This window comes from Gallus gallus, chromosome 4 (genome assembly GCF_016699485.2).
Source record: "Gallus gallus isolate bGalGal1 chromosome 4, bGalGal1.mat.broiler.GRCg7b, whole genome shotgun sequence".
Lineage (NCBI taxonomy): Eukaryota > Metazoa > Chordata > Aves > Galliformes > Phasianidae > Gallus > Gallus gallus.
This window is the reverse complement of record NC_052535.1, coordinates 73,148,917-73,169,428: the sequence shown is the minus strand read 5'-3', so window position 1 is coordinate 73,169,428 and position 20,512 is coordinate 73,148,917. Positions and strand designations below refer to the sequence as shown.

General features: G+C 38.9%; 1 protein-coding gene across 14 annotated transcripts in view; it reads right to left on the bottom strand.

Annotated features, from left to right (window-relative positions):
* The window catches only part of CCDC149 (coiled-coil domain containing 149), a 52,841-nt gene that overhangs the window by 21,696 nt on the left and 10,633 nt on the right, over nt 1-20,512 (bottom strand). For 11 of the 14 annotated variants that reach the window (XM_040699300.2, XM_025150060.3, XM_004936147.5 and 8 more), the window contains exons 4-7: nt 10,625-10,732; nt 4,460-4,576; nt 2,812-2,984; nt 1,257-1,329 (exon numbers count right to left, since the gene is read on the bottom strand). In XM_040699300.2, coding sequence (XP_040555234.1) covers nt 1,257-1,329; nt 2,812-2,984; nt 4,460-4,576; nt 10,625-10,732 — 471 coding nt within the window. The remainder of the gene's footprint in view (nt 1-1,256; nt 1,330-2,811; nt 2,985-4,459; nt 4,577-10,624; nt 10,733-20,512) is intronic. The other 3 variants (XM_040699303.2, XM_040699304.2, XM_040699305.2) reach the window with 1 other exon arrangement.

Genomic DNA, 20,512 nt, shown 5'->3' with positions numbered 1-20,512 from the left:
TAAAACAGCAGGTCAAAAGTTCTACATTATTCCTTTTATTAGGAGTAAAAATCTGAAACTTTGGATTTGGGTCTCAGAACTTCACAGAGCCTGAAGCTACACTAATAGTATCCTACTATCTTGTGTGATCTTCCTGGAATATTACAGCAAAAACTGTCTCTGCAATGTTAAAAGACTCATTCTGTCACATTGAAACCACAGTGCTTCAGTCTCTCCATCCCTCCCTTACCCTCGTGCATTTTTCAGACTAGCCTATTTTAGAATTCATGAGTGCCAGTGAAGATACTGTAGTATTCTGTAGAAAGTATCAGTTGGGAACAAAATCGGTCTTTCCCTAGCATTTCTTCGGATAGGCTACAAAGGAAAAACTCAAAACTCCATTACCAGAGCTTCTAGAAGCCTTGTAGGAGAAAATATTGGCTTTCAGGACTTAACAGTAGAATGATCCAGAAACAAGTGTCCAGTTTGTCCTGTGAAGTCCATGATACCACCACAATACCAGATGCTTACACTCTGAGATACCTATGCCATAAGCACGAACAGACACCGACACAAACTTGGCAGTACTCTCAGGAATTTTGCTCATGCACAAAAAGCATTCTGTTTCACAGTGACCTAGATGGTTAAGCAGTCCTACTGACAGTCCTAGATACCCAATCCTGTCCCGTGACAAGCAGATCTCCCCTCCTGTGCACCAAAATCACATCAGAAAATGAAATAATGCTTGACTGCAGGAAAGAGCAAGAATATTTTGCCCTTGGAGTTCAGTCCTGAAGGGTTAATACAAAAGAATATATACCTTAACCCAGGAACGAAGTAATAATGAAGACATAGCACTCATTAGGGTATGTGAAGAAACAGTGTGTAGGGAACACTGTTAGGGAACAGGAAGACAAGACCTGCTTGTGATGGGAGCACAGATGCACTCATTCCCCACTGCATGACCTGCTACTTTTCACCTACAGCAGGCTGGAAGGCTCGTCACCCTCCCCAGGAGGAACCACAGAACTTCATTCTCTTTTCCAAGTACCCCTAGCGAGTACCACTTTTGTACCACACTGGCTGACAAGTCTATAAAAGGAAGATTACTGAGCATGTAGTATACATACATGCTAATATTGTCAGAATGTTAACGGGGGATTTTTCTTTGAAGGCACAATTTTATTCTTTAAATACATACAAACTTAAGAATGAACAATAATGTCCATGAACACCAGAGCACAGATTAGATGATAGATACATTGAGAGGATTTTACCTTATATTTAGTAATATTACACTTAAGAAGGTTCACTTCCTCTTGAATTTGCTTTAATCTCTCTTGGAGGTACCTGGAAAAAAAGAAAAAAAGAGATGTTTTACATCACATTACCTTCAGTACTGCCTCAAATGTTCCTCTTTACTACTTGGAATGACTCCTCCTTCAGCTACTGAGAATGCTTTTCCCATTACAGCTTTCTGATGGATAAAATAACACGATCTTACTGCTTTTGACCCTATAAAGATTTAGGCAAGGAAGCAAATTGCATCAGAAAAGTAGGCTGCCCTTCTGTTACATTCGTCAAGCATCCTGCACAACCATTTTATATAGTTCCTTGGGATTTTGGAAAGGGAAGCTGGAATGATATATTTATGTCTCGAGGAAATAGTTGGGAAACCTTTACTCATCTTCTTTGAACTTCAAAGTCAGTAAGATGAAATCTTAAGATTCATACATAGGCCAAAACAAGACTCAACACTATGCAGAGCTTTTGCATTGCAGTATCATTCAATTCACACAGTACTTCTCATTGGTAATCACAGAATATAAAATTTAACAGCTGAAAGATGATACACATAAACTAAAATAACACTGTTACTCCTTGCAAAGTTTAGGCGCTTTGGTTAGACAGCTATTTCCACACAAGACGAAATACTTTTTAGTGCATAAAAAGTTTACATAATATCCTCATTCTCACAGTTCAACCACCCCTGCATTAGGGTCTGTAACAATTTAACTACTTTAGAGAAAAAAAAAAAATGGGATCAACACCCAGAGAAGGAGGTGGCTTCAACTGATACAGAGCTAGTATACTACACGAAACAAAACAAAATGAAAATGCTGGGAAGAAGCATCTGGTTTTACACTTTCCTACCTGAAGTGCAAGTCACTATAAATGGAAAGTACCTTACAAGCTATGTTTTGCTTTAAGGTAATTGTTGACATTAAGGGAGGTACCTGCCACGACTTTCCCAGTGCCTCTTCTGTTGCCCTTGGTGGAAACCCATACAATATTTTTTTTCTTCCCCATGGAAGTAGCAATAATATCTACATGGGTGACTTCACAAGTGCAGCACTGTTGGGAAATCACACCTTGCTGACAATCACTCCTTATGGTGAGAAGTATGTCCAAAAATGTTAACTCAGCATACTTGAAATCCCTATTTACAAATCAGGATTAGCCCACTTCACCTCACTATGAGTTCCTTAAGACACTGATTTTTAATACTCTTGGTTTTAGTGCCATACAGTGACAGGAATAAAAGGCCTGCTCTTCTCTTCCTTGCCCAAGACAAGACATATTAGAGAATATCACTTACATCTTCGTAGCCAAATAAAACAGCATTACTAATTTCCTGCAGCATAAGTTTCCCAATATTCTTTGATGGTTAGCTACAGCAGAAACAAAATAGTCAAAACAAATGACTAAATCTTAGTTGTAATTCTTGGTTGTGCTTTCTTTAAGGTTTTGTTGCGACTCACTTCCTGGTGCTCCTGTTGAAGCAATATGTTAGTAGTTCGAAGGAAACAGTGAGGTTTGTCATGCACTCACCTGTTCTCCATACAGAGAGCATCTATGTCAATGATACGGTTCTCATGTCCTCCTAAAACATGATTGAGCTCTTGGTTTAATCTATCAGACTTATCTTGATAAAAAGAGCGTTCTTCTTTAACATCCTGTAACTCATCTAGTGCAGACTGAAGATCATGATTCAGAGCCTCAATCTGAAAAGAAAGGAGAGTCATATCACTGTTTTGGAGTCTAGAAAAAAGACTGCACAGTGAGCAAACTGAAAGCACCTACAATCCAGGACTACGTGTCTAATCAGGATGTATTTTGTACAGTCTTTCCAAAGCTCACAACTCCAGTATTTTTACTCTATTTTGTTATTATTCTATTCATTTGAATTTAAATAACCTTAGCAGTTAGACTTGTTTTACAAAATTCCTATAAAATGGCTAACACATAACAGCAAAAGAAATCTTAATTCATACTATAATCTTGCTACACACTAAGCTAGTTTTAGAACATAACATTTTGGTCTCTGAGAATGAACTGAAACAAAATACAACTTTGCAAATTTGGAAGATTGGATAGAAGAAAGTCTGTAAGTGGGAATTTGTACTACTTATAGGATTTTCAGCGATGAAGCTCCATACAGTAAGAAAAAGAACTGAAAGAAGTAAAAAATAAGCCAACATGGAATTGACAGGGCAAGCCCTGCTGTTAAGCAAAAGGGTAAAAGAAATTAAGAGTAAAAGAACATTCAGGGACAAAGAGCTTCAAATTTCCAAGGAGAGGAAACAAAAAAAAGTTGAATAAAGTTTGCAGTGAGTTGAGAACTCTCCACGGGCAGATCAAAAAACTCTGATGAACTAGAAAAGGACAAGAGAAAAACAGGTAATGAGGCCACATGCTGAACAGATATAGAACCTGGGGACAGAGATCACGGAGGAATCATACTGGAAGAAGAACAAGAGCAGGCAGACGTCATCCTGGTAAACTAAGGGAGTAATGCACTTGACATGTAGTCTGAAAAATAATGAGGAATTTGCACCTTTTCCTGGACCACAGAATGGCTGATTGAGGGTGGAACTGCCACTGGTAGGAACGAGCTCAGGATCCATGGAAAACATAAAAATCCAGAACTGCTCAGAAAGCTATGTATCAGTTTTAGGGAAAGCGTCTGATGGGCTGGATAATGCATAGTACATGACACTGATACAGACTTGAGGTAGAAAGAAGAAATCTGATGCAATATTTTATCAAAAGGGAGGAAGGAATGGCAGAGATACAGGAGGAAAAGGAAACAACCTTAAATCTTCTACAGAAAATTTGATTCAGAGGACATACTTCAGCCATCACAAACTGTTTTGAATACTATGCTTTTAATTGCTTTCACTAAAAAGCCTTTTTCATTGACAATACTCAATTGTCACAAGTTGTTGATGCTGCACATGACAAAAAAAGAGCATCTATAATCTCGAAAAGGAATTCCTGAGATTGGAAAACTCACTCTTACCATGTATACAAGCTTAAATTAGTGCACAGTAAGAACTGGCTCAGTAAAAATCCCAACACCTTTACCACTATTTGCAGTAGTAGGTAGTGGTACCAGCCTCAAAACACAAGAGAAACTGTCATTTGCAATAAGGCAAGCTCTACAAAACACAACAGTATGTGCCCATTTTGTTATTACTTGTTCTCGAGCCTTCTCCAGTTGTTGAACAAGATCCTCACGTTCATGTGCTGCAAAGTGGCGAGCTCCAACTTCGTCATCTCCAAGTCTTTGCTTTGCTATTGTCATTCGAAGGAGCTGTGATGACAAAGACATATTCTGTAAGCAAGAGATCCCAGGCTGTAACATCAGAGTATCTCTAGGTTAGAAAGTAAGGCTGTCAGATTTCATCTCTTCCAAGCCAAATAGATGGTATTATTTAAACCAGATGGAATTTTCTAGCTTAATTCTGTTCTCAGCAAAAAATTCCTGTCAAACTCTCAGAGCATAACAGGTGCTCCATTACATCCTGCAACAATAGTCAAATGTCATATATATATGTATATATAAATACATATGTATATGTATGTATATATAAATTTTATATATATATAAAAATATACAAATGTCCAAACGCTGAAAGACCAAATAAACACAAAAATGTAGTCAATGATTTTTTGAAGTGACAGGAAGTAATTCTAGACAATTCTCATGAAGCCTTTTTCATATTCAGATAATAAAATTATCTGCCGCAGAAGTTTCCTAGTTAAGGGAAAAAGAGACACCAAGTAGTTCGCTCAGCTTCACTTTACCTATGCCACTTAAAATCCCACTGTGCTACAATAGTGCAAAATTTGCATTAACAACTGCTTATAAATTTTATTGCTCTTTTTTTTTTTAATTGAAAAAAAGTTAATTCATGCTAAAAACTAACAAAGAAATGGGCCAACAGCAAACAACTTGGCCAAGATATGCAAGAAGTTAACAAACTCATCAGCTTTGCACTTGCTGAAAATAGCCTGTCTTGAACTAATACACGGCTGTATTAAATATCTGAGGCAGATAGCAACTACCTTTGAGAATTATCAAGTATTAAAATAAGAGTCTATAAGGCATTCAGCATTTGCAGTTGCTTATACCGTGCACAGCCAGGCAAAAGTGTGGCCTCCCTAGGGCCTAACTTGTAGAAGCTCCACGGAGACTGCAGAAGCTCACTGTAATAACCAGCCTGAGTTTCCCCGTATTTGACTGCACCAAGGAATTAATGTACATCATTATAGTGCAAAGTTAGAAAAAAAAAATCAATCTTCTGAAGTAGAAGATGGTACGTTAAAAATTGTCTTTGGTATTTATGGGGTGCCAGTCACTGTAGCAGCAACATGCCAATTAAAATCCTGCTGATACAAGACAGGTTAGCAAAATCACCTTCCCGACTTATTTCAGCTACAGTTTAGTGCAATCCAGTGGATTTTGTACAACTCTATCTCATAGGCAGCTCACTCATTCAGGAGAAGCAGTGCCCCCAAAACTAACTCTGGAGGATACATTTCCCTCTCCCCACCAAAAAACTACTGCAGAGTCAGGAAGGCTGAATAGATCATAAAGATATGATTCCTGTTAATTTCTTTACCAAAAAAAAAGCAAACTACTAAGTCAAGAAGGTAACTAGCAAATTCTGGAACGATCTCAAAGCCATGGGATTATTTTTTTAAAGACTAAATGGTCAATAAGCAAAAGGCATGATAACGTGATTTAATGCAGTTACATTATCAGAAATAGTGTGGCCAGCAGGAACAGGGAAGTAATCGTCCCCCTGTACTCAGCACTGGTGAGGCTGCACCTCGAGGACTGTGTCCAGTTTTGGCCTCCTTACTGCAAGAAAGACATCGAGGCCCTGGAGCGTGTCCAGAGGAGGGCAACAAAGCTGGTGAGGGGTCTGGAGCACAGGCCTTATGAAGAGCGGCTGAAGGAGCTGGGGTTGTTCATTCTGGAGAAGATGAGGCTCAGGGGAGACCTTATTGCCCTCTATAACTACCTGAAAGGAGGTTGTAGTGAGATGGGGGTCAGCCTCTTCTCTCGTGTGACTAGTGATAGGACTAGAGGGAATGGCTTCAAGCTGCGCCAGGGAAGGTTCAGGCTGGACGTTAGGAAATACTACTTCTCTGAAAGGGTGGTCAGGCACTGGAACGGGCTGTCCAGAGAGGTAGTGGAGGCACTGACCCTGGAGGTATTGAAGGAATGTTTGGATGTTGTGCTGAGGGACATGGTTTAATGAGAACCATTGGTGATGGGCGAATGGTTGGACTGGATGATCCTGTGGGTCTTTTTCCAACCTTAGCGATTCTATGATTCTATGATTAATTACATTTCTATAACCTTTCTCTGAGAAAGGTAGTAAGAAACAAATGCAGTAACATTTAAAGACTCAACCTTGTTCAGAACAGCTGGAAATGGGAAGGGGATTGCAGTTTACCGAGGCCTCGGTGCCTGCAGCACAGCAGCACCAGGTTGGGAATGTATCAGGGCCGCAACTGTGCACTAAAAGCAGCTCTCCTCCTGCACAGGAGGGGTGATCATCAGATGCAATTATATCCGTGAGCAATTAGTACTTGCAAGGTCAAACAGCCTGCCAGTAAAACGAAAACTATTTCCTAAGAAGTCTGAGATAAAGGAAAAAAAAGCATGAAGTCTTACAAAAAGAATGCTTCAGAACCCCAAATTCCGTCAGTAAAAGTACTACAAACATAGATAAAACAAAGTAAAACACCAATCCATAAAACAACAGAGTGCTTCTCCCAGGCAGCAGGCCAATCAGAGAGCTGGCAGGGCACAACAGGCCAAGTCCTTTAATTCTGCACTGCAAAAGTCACAAGGCAGCACCACCTGCTGTAAAATTCCCACTTAAAACTCTGTGACCCAAACAGGCACTAAATGTTATGCCAGAGGGTTAAGGGTTTATTTCATATTTTAGTGCTTTATTATAATTTTTATACACTTGTCCTCTGGCTGCTGTATTTTTATTTCTATCACTCAGAAATCACCGAGTAAAGAATCACTCAAGTTCATTTTGCAGACATAGAACAGGTTAATGCTGCCCCTCAGGAACCTGCAAACAGCATTCACAGCAGAGCGGAATTAAGTTAACAGCACCTCACCAGTGATAGCTCCTGTTTGCCAAGAACCAACATAATGTTAACCCAAACACTGTGATGCTGCAAGCCACCAGTCTGTACTGTTTAGATATTACACTTTTCTCTTGATCAGTGTCAGCTAAAATAGTTATTCATAAAGTAGCAGCTTCGTAGCACTAACACAGTGCCCCAGAGAGGTTTCACTGCAAGAGCTGCTGTGCCAGCTAGAGACAAAAGATAATGTCTGTGCCAAAGTTTTATGGCCTAGGTTATCTACAAAACATGCAAAGGAAAGGGGGAAAATAAGCACAGAAAGTTCTTCGTGGAAGGCAGAAACCGTCGTGTTTGCTACAGTCACTGACAGACACTATCTTCCCCTTGTTGTCTATAAAATCCTAAGAAGTAGATGAGGACTATGCAAAATTGCAACATTAAGTCCCATTTCTGCCAAAACATATGCACCACATTTAACATTCTGCACTGTTGCTGCCTTACAATAACAAACTGTCAGTAATACCACAGCTATTGTTTCCCATGCAGCTTCCTTTCACTTAGCACTGCCCTCGACAGCCTACAACATCATTTCTTTGCGTGGGCAGGAATTCAAGTGAAGACAACTGAGTCATCTGGTCTTCCAGAAGCCTCCAGTTTCTCTCATGCCTTCCATTTTCTTCCATTTCTGAGAGAGAATGAGATCTCCTAACTACCCTCCCTCCAAGTTTCGGTAACTGTTCTCAAAGTATTGCTGCCAGAATGTTAGAAAGGAAAAGGACTCACAAAGAACTGTATCATAAACATAGAATAGTTTTCATGTGTCAGAGCTGATAAGAGATTGTGATCAATCATAAAAATAAATAGTCTTAGATATCTGCTGCTGGACTGCTGCAGTGTGACTGCTGCTGTATTTCTGAAACTGCAGCAACAAACCCTTCCAGAGACTGCCTAAAGAAGTTTTATTTCTGTCTATTGGATTCTGGTTGAAACTAAATGGACAAAAATTAGTCCACTTAAGTCAAATTCAAGTACTTTGTCACTGCCTATTAACATACTTAATGTGATTTGAAAAAAAGGTAAAACGTGATCACTGTAAGGTCTTCTTGCTAATCCCAGCAACTGTACCCTACTAGCAGCAAACATGAAAGCAGTTCAAAACAAGTCAAGCCATCAAAACATTTCTTTATCAATAGAGCTAATGTGCGATATTTAAAGATTTTTCTTTCTTTTTTAGCCCTACAAAGCTCTTGCCATTCACTGACAAAGCCTGCATGAGTCACCCCTGCTCAGACATCGGCAGAATTGTTCATCCATAAGCAGCTTCACTTGCTGCAAAAGCAGCTGTTTGTTCATCTCTTGCCAGAAGTAAGGTTGACGTAGACCAGCTGGGCAGGATGCCCTCCCTCACTTTGGAAAAAGCAGAGAGAAGAATGCAGAGGAAGAACGTAAAAGCAAGCAAATTATTATAGTTCCTTGTTTTTTTTATATACCATGTATTATCTGGACTTCAGGTGCCTGGAACCCAACTGCCAGTACAGGAGAACTGATGAGCAAAACAGAATGGCTTCAGGAACAAGTGTAGAATTTTATTCTACACCCGAAGTTAGAAGGGAGAAAAATCTGACATAGGAGGGAAGCGTTAAACCCCTCAGAGAGATGGCAATGTTTTTTTAGGCACTTCAAAAAGTGTAACCTGCCTGCAAAATAAGCTCTATTTCTCATTTACTGGGAAACAAAAGAATGTGTTCCAAAAATGAAAATCCCAGTCTAAATTAATTAATCCCTGTCTGATGTAATTCCTGACCGCCACTCCCCACCGCCCTTTATTTAGTGATGCACTACTGCACATTTTGAACAGGGGCACAGTGGGCAGAATGACCCTTTTTGTATTCCATTCCTTATGAGGATCGTGAATTTAAATTCACTTTGAGGATACAGATATCAGAAAGACAACCAGCTAGTATCAAATTAATTTGTAAAGGCAGGTTTGAACAAAGCCAATTCAAGCACAAAGTAGATTCTGTATTACCAAGATCATGTTTTTAGAAGGAGTTGGAATAAGTACATAAGCTTGCTATTTAAGTATGCTTTAATTGTACTACCTCTGTTTCTGTCTGGATTAACAAACACTTGTTACTAATTCAGGACTGCTTGGCAAAGGCTGCATTGGTTCTGGAGAACTGGTACTGCCTTTAACACTGCAGTACAGTTCAAACAACAGACGAACAAAAAGTACCTGGGGAAGCCTTTGAAGACCTGAGCAAGTTACACTGAATGCTTTGCATGTGACAAATTCAGGCCTCATATGGCCATTTCACCAACTCCATTTGCATTTCTAAAGAAGATCTTTGTGACAAACAACGCATAAAACTGCTTTATCACAAAATACTTCAGTTTGAAATAAAATTAAATGGAAAGAACAAAACTAACCTGGTCAATTGAAAGAATACAGTTTTTATTCACATCTTTAAATCCTGTAACTTTAAAGAGGTAGTTGAAGAAGGAAAGTTATCATTCCATGTTTCACTTTTTACTTTGCAAACTGACTCAATGGTCTCAAATTCAACCTTTCACTAGTTTGATCTCTGAAGGTACTTCTGCATATGCTCCAGCTGTGAATGTTACACACATTTGGCTTGAGTTTAAATATTTCAATTAACAGAGACAACAGGAGTTTGATTAATACCAAATGGCAGATTTTGAGCAATGTTCCACATAACTTGCTAAATTTAGCAATAAAATAAATTGGTTATGTAACAGGATGAGAGCTTAGTACAAAGCTAAATATACATCTTTTTGATGACCTGCTCCATATTTCTGTAGGGAAAAATATGCCTTCCTGGTTTTATCATCTACTAATATCTTCCATTTTCACTGCAGTGAAAAATATCACATGCTGAAAATGAAATGCTTATGCACGTAAGAGGAAATATCACTAATAAAATATATTTTAAAAGTAACCCTGAGATTATTAAAGCAAGGCTGGGTGCAATATTTATAATTAAGGACAAGTGAACAAAAGCAGTAAATCAAAATATCTAATGAGCTGCACTTACTGGTCTCCTATACAGGCTTCTTTTGTTTGACTATATTGAGCATTTATTGTAATCAAAATATTCCAGAAGTTCTGTAACCCATTGTTTTGATTTATTTCTTTGTTTTCCAAAGAAGCAAATGCAAAACTCCAGCCCTGTTTACATATTCCAGTCCATTTACTGATAAATTAAATAAATTATGATACCTTATTGTCCCCTTGTACTTCCCCGAGTCTCTGTTGAAGCTCCCTAATCTCTTCTCCAAGGTGTTTATTTTGATCTTGAGCCTCACTCAGTAGTTGAGTAAGATTTGCCTAGAAAAGAAGTATCAGTCAAAAGTTAGTGCCTATGGAGACAAGCGCAAGTGGTGATTGCAAAGAAACACTAGGCTTAGCCCTTATCTGCCAACAATCTCTACTTTTGTAGTTACTGGTATTCAGACTTCATGCCTCATTGGACAGTCACCAGGGTTCCTTCATTTTTAATAGCAGAAAATACATATAGCATGCACGCATACACTCTTCCAGAACAGCAGACAAAACCCCAACAAAATAAAATGAAAATATTTACACTAGTTCTGGCATCTTGGCTGATGCCAAGAGAAAAACACTGAGTACTTTGACAGTATTTATAGAAAGTTGCCAAAATTATAGTTTTAAACTTACATGCAATTAGACAAATGGCATAGCTGAGAAATAATTATGATCTAATTATATTCTTTAATAGTCTTTAAAGCAGATTCCTATCCAATAAGGCAGATGCCATTCAGAGTCACTGCCCCTGTATGGAGCTGCACCACGGATATCTAGTGGCACAAAAACTCAGACATGGCCTGATTTCTGGTGTTAGTGAGCACAGAGACTTCATGAAGAGCAGAAATGAAAGCTAGAGATGAATTCATCTGGAGGGAGGGGAGCTTCCCAAATAAGTCAAAAGTCATCATGCACACTGTCTTACAAAGTCGCTAAGGTGAACAATCTGGTCAATAAATTCACAATTCCATCCACTTGATCAATAACCAAAAAACAAGCAATATCCTCCTTTCCTACCTCAGATATCTGAAAAAGAGCAAATACTACCAACAAATTTACTGTATTTTTTCCCTAAAAATAACTCAGAAATACACAAATATTGACTTCACACAGGGAAAGTCTATCAAAATGACACCTCTTCTAAGAGCATTATAATCATAGCAGCTAATATGCAGCCTTTAAAGACATCGCCTATGCCAGCTAGGTATGTCATCTATTGTCATAAATCTGAAGGATATAAAAAGAAATGGAATGAGAATTTTCAGCTTTTCTGAGGCAACATTTCTAAATTAACCCTGTGCAGAGTCTCCAGATTTGAGGCCAATGAATCAAATGACTGTTCCTTGTTCTCTCTGAACATTTAAGTTCAGGTTAAGCATCCCTACTTGTTCTTTTTATTCCCTCATTTCTCTACTTCGATATCTCTTTATTTTTTGGTCCTTACCTTGTCTGTTTAACTACTGGGCAGTCTCATAGGAGGTCTGCTGGGCTTTCCCTTTAAAACTTGTACACTACTGAACCAACACGGTTGCCATCCCTGCAATCTCTCTGTTTACTAAATGCTATTTCCGCACCTCCTGTTTTATATTTAAGACAACTATTAACATGAATATAGCTATGCATGCGTCTGATCATTTCCAGGATTGGACTATTAAACTGGAACTTCTGTATGCTGGTATAAAAGGAAGCTGGCTCCAAACTCCAGCTGGCCTAAAATAGCAATAGCTTCTAACTTTTAAACAGGAAAAATAACTCAAGATAGTGATATCTCCTACTGGATTCAATGATTCAAGCCTGATTCAATACTACAATTCCTGCCCTTCCGTAGCTCTGAGTCCACAGGTTCAGAAGAAAGTAACTTTTCCACAACTCTCAAATAGATTAAAGCATTTTTAAAACTACTGATAAACCTAAAGACTGCAAATAAAACAGTGTGAGAAATGAATGCAATTGTAAAAACTGTAAATATCCATCTGCAGGGCCAATATTACCTGCTCGCCATTTTATTTTCAAGACAACAACCACTTAAGAAACATAAATGGTTCTTCAAATATGCTTTGGTAGAATTATTTTTTTTTCTACGTGTTAAACAAATGAGTAAAAGTCATTTATGTACTGAATGAACCAAGGAGCTTTAGAACGCATTCAGTCAACAGTTCTGATAGGTACTTCTTAATGGCCTTTTGGAGGAAATAAAAAAAAAAAAAAACTCCGTGATTACAGGAAATTGTATTTCATCTGAAGTACCCACAGCTTATGCTCAGATGCTATTTTTTTGAAGAAAGCTGATTTTCAGTCAACTCAATCCAACTACCAGACTGAACCAATTGAAAGGAACACTATTTGCACAAACCCTTTTGAAAAAAGAAATTCTATTTATAAAGTCCCTTTTTATGATGAGTCTGAACAACTCCTAACACTGCAACAGCATATTTCAACACTAGGCAAGAGCTCAGTCTCGCTAATCTGTCCTTATGGCTACAACATCGCGGTTCCAGCAGCCAGTAGTCAGGATCAGCTTCCAGCAAGTCCAGGAAATGCATTACCATGCCCATACCAAATCTTCCTGCTCAGACTTATTTCCTTTAAAACCATTTCTCTGGCAGTGCGACTCTATGCTGAATTTTATTTTCCAGTCATATAAATGACTTAACGTGACAAAAACCTTTCTACTTGAGACAGGTATTTTGGAAGAAACTTTAAACGAAGAATTTTAGACACCAAAATAAAACAGCTTCATTTAAGCATACTAAGAGCATTACAATGAGCTAAGTATAGACTTGTTCCTTAATGCAAAGCTTCTATTATACTGGTGTTGGACTAGAACAACTGAGCTATGTCACAGGAGCAGTCTCTAGCAATTACTCATTTCCCTGGCTTAGAGGTACCATACAACATGTAATTTAGATTGTTCCCAGTTTTAAAGGTTTTGGCAAGACCTCATTAAAGCTCTCCGTTAAATGTGGATAGAAGGAGAATTATTTGATTTTCAGGTGCTCTGCTGGGCTTCAAGAGAGCCAGCCAAGAAGATGCTTTGAACAACACCTGGACTTGGTACCAATACTTTGGCACTTAGAAGAGAACATACCATATGGTTGAAAGATGATAAAATTAACAATGGAGGACCTCTAAGAATATATTTTATGAAGAAAAGGAAGAAATAGTAATCCAAGGAAGGAGAAAGGTGATTCATTTTTCCAACTGGCAACTTCTTCTCAATATTCATAGAACAAATACAGAATTCACTTAGAAATTCACGACGAGCTACTTCAGCAGGGAAGCTAAAGTTTGTTTCATTTACCTGCACAACAGAACTCTCAGAAAATTAGTCAAATTCAGCTTCCTTATCGTCAGTTTGTTCAACAGTTTGATTCTAAGTGAAAACTGAAAAAGAATCCTGTAACTGCCAGAGATTTCACTTCTTTCACTCACGCCATTCCAAGCTGCATCTTCAAACCATGTAGATAGATTTATAAGCTGTGGTTAAAAGATCATGGAATGGCTTGGGTGGACTCAAGGATCATTAAATTCCAATCCCCTTGCCATAGGCAGGGTTGCCAGCCACTAGACCAAGCACTAGATCAGATTGCCCAGGGGCCCATCCAACCTGGCCTTAAACCCCTTCAAGGACGGGGCATCCACAGCCTCTCTGGGCAGCCTGTTCCAGCACCTCACCACTCTCTCAGTAAAAAACTTCCCCCTGACTTCTAATCTAAATTTCCCTTCCTTTAGTTTAAAACCCTTCCCCTTGTACTGTTACTAGCTTCCCATGTAAAAAGTTGATTTCCCACATGTTTATAAACTACTTTTAAATACTGGAAGGCTGCAAAGAGGTCTCCCTGCAGCCTTCTCTTTTCCAGGCTGAACAAGCCCAGTTCCTTCAGCCTGTCTTCATAGGAGAGGTGCTCCAGCCCTTGAATCATCTTCATGGCCCTCTTCTGGATCCCCTCCAAAAGCTCCACTTTCTTCCTGTGTTGGGTGTCCCCAAACTTGGATGCAGAACTCCGGCAGGGGCCTTATGAGGGCAAAGGGGACAATCACCTCCCTCACCCAGGGAAAGGGAAAGATTCAGAGGTCTATATCCTTCTGCAGCCTCATCTTTTCTTGCCTCTGCAACAACCCAAAACAGCAGAAACTGTGTGTCTCCTGCCCGCTCTCAATGCAGTCATCTGTTTTACTAATTAACAAAGAGTATTTCATTCAAGAATATCAGAAAATCTCTCCAGAGCCTGGTCCATCCCCGGTTTCAGCTTGGGGTACTCCTGAACCTCCTCAGCATTCTTCTACGCGTCTGTTGCAGGAAGCTTGCCTGTGTATTTCAGCACAGTCCAACCCCACATTATAGTACTGGACAGAAGAATCTGTGCCAAAATTGCTTTTTTCTGCTAACCAAAAGCAAGTGCAACAAATGGCAAAGATCCCACCAGAAGCTGAGAGAAAAAGTGTGATGTGGGAGTGCCCGCTGGGAAGGGCCGACTTTCTTTAGCTAGGAAAAAAAAAAGCAACACAAATCAGAGCAGACAAAAGAGAAAAAGATTCAGTGGGATGGGATCACGAAGCTTTTCCACTTAGACTTCTGCTAAAATTCTCAAGAATATTTTGAGGATAGAAGGTTGAAGAGAGCCTTACTTCCAGCCGTGGACAAACATCCAAAATTACTGACGAAAATACCTATAAATATGAATTTACTAATGCAAGTCAGTAAATAGCTGTCAGACAGCAAGAGATCTTTGCTCATTACTGACCCACAGAATTTGAACTGATAACCCCAAATTAAAACTATAAATAACATGGAACTGCGAACAGTCATCTCTGGCATTACACACTACCCTTGAATTTGGATTCTTCAACAATTTTGCAAATCTAGCTACACATACACACTTATTTTTCTTCACACCACTTTAAAAAATGATGGATAGTAACACAGGCTTTAATATACCTCTCAATCCTCTTGCACATAAATCTTATCTGACATTAAAAAAAAATAAAAGAGTTTCTGCCTATAGATGCTGTCTGAAAAAGTAATTTGGTATGGGGGAGAGCAGTTCCAAAATACCTTTACAGTCAAAAAAAATATTTTAAAATACAAATGGGTGTTATTTCTATACCACAGCTTATAGTCTTTTGGTGTTTTCAGCCACACCTTCAAACAAAGAACACTGAGTTGTAGGACAGATGGAAAAAAAAGTGTGATGAAACATTAAGCACACGTGATTGGTGTGACTGATAGCAAATTTAATTGCAGTTTCTCCCGCAGTGCCTTTATATGATTGCAGTGGCTGAATTAATACAGAAAAACCTGTTTTGCTTACCAACTACTACAGTTCACCTACAGTTTCCTTACAATAAAGAAGCAAAAATCATCTTTCTCTTTAAGTTGAAAGATTATGCACAGAAGACTTCTAAATTTATAGGTCCTGGGCACATTAAATGGGTCGTATTTCCCCAGGAAAAATAACACCAAATGTCAAAGCCTTGTCAAGCAGTCAAAAAAAGAGAAGGCACGCCTCTCTTCTTCTGAGTACATGCACTCCTGAGGACCAGGAAGGAATCCCACCACAGAAGCATGCCAGTCAAAACTTGACAGGGCTTTGCTAAACAAGAAAAACTTGCTAACATTCATATACTTACAAGATACTCAGCACTCTTGCTTATAAAACTGTTTTTATTGAGTTGTTTAATAAAACCAGAAAGCCTTTCTATCACTAGGCATATAAGCCAAATACTCCTACCCTCCTTTACAATGAGTTTTCTGTGTGCTAGCTTAGCACAGAGTTACACAGGACCAAACAGCACATAGCCAAACCTGAGGCACACGCTGAAGGGTGACAAGGAAAGAAATGTTACCATCAACTACAGACTCTTAAGAGGACAGTTTTTGCAAAGCAACTTGCTAACATACATCATAAGCAGCAGCAGGTGTTAGTATTAACTAACTGATATACTTGTAAAGCCTTTCTCATTGCCCTTGGTATCCCTGGGCAGATTCAATTCCATGTGGGATTTATAGCTTCCCCAGTTCCATCCCAGCTGCTCATACAATGCAGCTGTACTCCTCCCAGGTTACCTGTCCATGCTGTCACTCTCTGTAGGCTTTCCTTTTGTGTTTGAGTTTGTCCAGGAGCTCCTTCTTCATCTATGAAGGCCTCCCGGTATTTTTGCCCAACTTCCTTTGTGTTAGGATGCATCACAGGACTTTACCAATCAGATCCTTGAAGATGCCAAAGTCTGCTCTCCCAAAATAATGGGTTGTGAGCTCACAACCTGACCTCTCAGATATCATGAGAAGTTAATTGGCAGAGATTTCTTCAGTGTGAAGTTTCAGTAATGTACTTGAGTTCCCTCATATTTCATACAGGCAAGAGTAGGGCATCAGTTTTTTGTTGACAGTAGATGAACGTATTCAAAGAGAAATGATTAGTTTTTACTCATACAAAGACCACCATACTAGGGCAGAAGATTGTTTCATTGGTTTAACAAAAATGGCTGCTTTGAGACTCTAGGGACAACTTAAACTTTGTTATAATGCAGACAAAGAAAGAATCAAAATCTCTTCAACACATCGAGTGCCCTGACTAATTAACAGAATATTTATCAAGAGTATTCAGGTGCAGGGGTGTGACAAGTATCTCTATTCCATCAAGGTAAGACACAGCAATCAGAAGAGCAGAGCATGTGATAAACATCAGGTCTGAACAGCACTCAAAATTTTAAAGAGCGACAGAAACAACAGTTAGAATCAGCATTTCATCTCTCCTAGCCTCACGTTCACTGCAGAAGCTACAGGTGGAAGAAACAACAGTGTCATTTCAAAGAACACAATTCACAGCACGGCCAGGAAATTCTTGATTTTGCATATTGTCACCTGCTCCAATCAACAGAATACCAAATTTCAGCATGCAGAAAACAAAATCTCTTCCCTGACTATGCTCTCACATTTTGAAATCCATGGGAATATTGTTCTCTCAAGTGTCACAAAGGCAAGTGATCTCACTGTTCTGCACCTGCTTCCTCACACTGTGGCAGTCAAACATGCACCTACAAACCACAGCAAAGCACACAGGTCTCAATCTGGCACATGCATAATGTTTTTCATCTTCAAACCCTCTGAACAAAGGAGGAAATCACATTAATCTTCACAGCACTCGTGTGAGATAAATACAAAATGATTGCTTACCCCGTACAGTGCTTTATCTGAAGATTTTATCTCACAGGACTCTGAATGCAGCTTTTGTGCCTTAGCACAAGGCTAGCAAAACTTCCTGAATTCATTAATGAACAAATAGTCACCGTAATCATTTTTTCCAACGATGTCAAAAACAGTCACAAGGCAATACCTGAAGTTTGTTTTGAAACTGCATTGACAGTTGAGTACATTAAGCTGGAAGCAGAAGTGAAAAGGATCGAAATGGGTCCATTTGCAGCATGTCACAACATATTTCTATCTGGAACCTCCAGCCTTTCTGATGTTCTGCCTGGCTCTAAATGCCACGCTCATGAATTTATACATTAACAGAAGTCAAGTTGTCTAAACAAAGTCTCAGTGAGTGGCTAATGTGCTTCCATGATGTCAATCATGGCTGAAGCAGTGAGAGTTTTGGCTTGAATGAATCACCTTGGGACATCTGTGGATACCTATAACATGGTCAAGTACCATGACTTTCGGGGAAGAGGCACACAGGTTTTTGATGAGCTTTCTGATCTGGCAAAAAAATTAACTAGAAAGCTGTGCTTTGTAGTATGACTATGTCACCATTAGGTTATGAGACTCGTAATAGCGAGGGTGTTGTTAGCATGGGACCCTCCTCAAGGCTCAGCAGCTGCTTGGAAAACACTGGACCCACTTGACTAAAAGACAACTGATAGGGGAGAGAGAATGAGTACTCAACAGACATGCAAGGAAGATGCACTAGGATGATTAAGGAGTTGGAGCATCTTTTATGCTCACATGAGGAAAGACTGAGAAACCTGAAACTAGGAGGAGACTCAGGCAGGATCCCATCAATGTCTATAAATACATGACAAAGGAAATGAAGAAAAAGGAGCCAAAACTAATGAACGCAATTTAAAATATGAATTTCTACCTGAACACAAAACCTGTGAGACATTGGAACAGGGTGCCCACAGAGTCTGTAGAATCTCAGTCCTTGAAGATGTTCAAAACCCAGCTGGACAGGGCGCTGGGCAACCAAATGACTGGTTGAACCAAATGATAAAGGGGCAACTTCCCACCTCAGCCATTCTGATTCTGAGATGTTTAGTCCAATCTAATTTGGTACTTCACACATTTAAAACACAAACACAAGACCTCACTAAAGAACACGTGCATTGCAGATTTACTCTTGACACACAACAACAAAGCTTCTCTCAGACTGAAGTTATACCAAAAATTTAAACAATGTAGAAAACAATAATAATCACTATAAATCAAGCTAGAAATCCCACTGATCTTTTTTTCTTTAACTTTTCCAGCATTGCTATGCTGTCCAACAAATTCCTAGCATTAGTCATAAAATGTCAATGTCATCAAAATGTCCTATATCCCAGCAAATGCATATAAATGCATATCACTGCAGAATGGGAGATGTTCATCTTATATGGGATGCACAACAGAGGCTCTGCAGGCAGACTAATATTTTAACATGCCTTTCAAAATAGGAGATGTCTATCCTTTACCATCTCTGGTGAATTCTAACATCAAAAATCAACTCTTCATTATTCCTACCTTCCTGAAACATTTCATCAGACCATTACTTATCAAAAATTACACCTAACATCACATGACGTTACAAAACTACATTACCTTCAGCTGCAGCACTTAATACTGAATATTTGGTATAAAGAGGGAGAGGGTGAGAGCTGTGAGAGAAGAGATTACAGCAACACAATTTCTCGCTCCCACTTCTGCTGCTTGGCAGAATGGTACACACCTAGAGCAATCTAGAGCAATCTTAGAGCAATCGGATTACATCAGAGATGTGTACCACCACACACATGGCCTCAAGAGGAAAAACACTGCAGAGTGCTGCATGTTATGATGCCTTTTAAATGAAACCAGTCCGTATCCACTTGCTGATTGAAATTGTCCAGTTACATGAGATCTCCATTCAAGAGAACTCCGTGTTGTGACAAATGACAAAAAGAATGCTATTGAAGAAAAGATGTTTTAAGAACTCACAAAGCATAATAAAGGTGAAAAATGAAGAAATGAAGGAGAAGAAAGTAGCAAATCCAACCCATCTATTACATTTAGGGTTGTAGACTTAAGTTTCAATAATAATTTCTCATTTGCAATACAGAAACGTAACAGGCAGCAAATTGTTCAGCATGTAATGTTTTCATCTCACTCCTGACCACAAGAACAGCGTGTACAGTTGTGTCACACAAAATTCATTACAGGATCAGGATCTTTTATAAAGTGACTGCAGTAACTTCTCCCAGCACGTAGTGAAATTTTCTGGGCAAAAAAAGTAATTGGAAAAGTTCAAAAGAGCACAAAGAATGTAACTCTTCCTTGAATAAGAAAAGGTACTCAAATAAATGCATTTGCAGTAATAGTGGAAGAAATACAACTTTATTTTGTTATGCTTTGGTGCATTTCTCAAAGTAAAACTATTCTCTTCCTGAGAAAGGTTGCCCCAAGGTGTAACCTATACACCTTGTATGTTATAGACACGCTTCTCAAGAAAACAAAAACTCAAGAAGGGTGCTAACAGCCTATTAATATATAGGCTATAATACATATTGTCCTTGGGGGAGACCTCTGAAATGACCACATCTGAGAACAAGATTTTCTTTCTTTCTCTCTTATCTAGCATGAATACATCATTTCCTCACAGAAAAAGACTCCTAGCTAGATTAAATGACTTTCCAAGCACCATGATGAAATTTGCCAAAACTTAATATAGTCACAGCATCTGAATTTAGAATAAATTCTATCAGTATTTTAGAAACAAGTGTCAGCTTTATTTGTTTTGAAAAAATGTAAGAGGAATTAGAACAGCAGCTATGGGATGCTGCCAAGTCTCCCTTCCTATTCATCTCTGTAATGACCCATATACT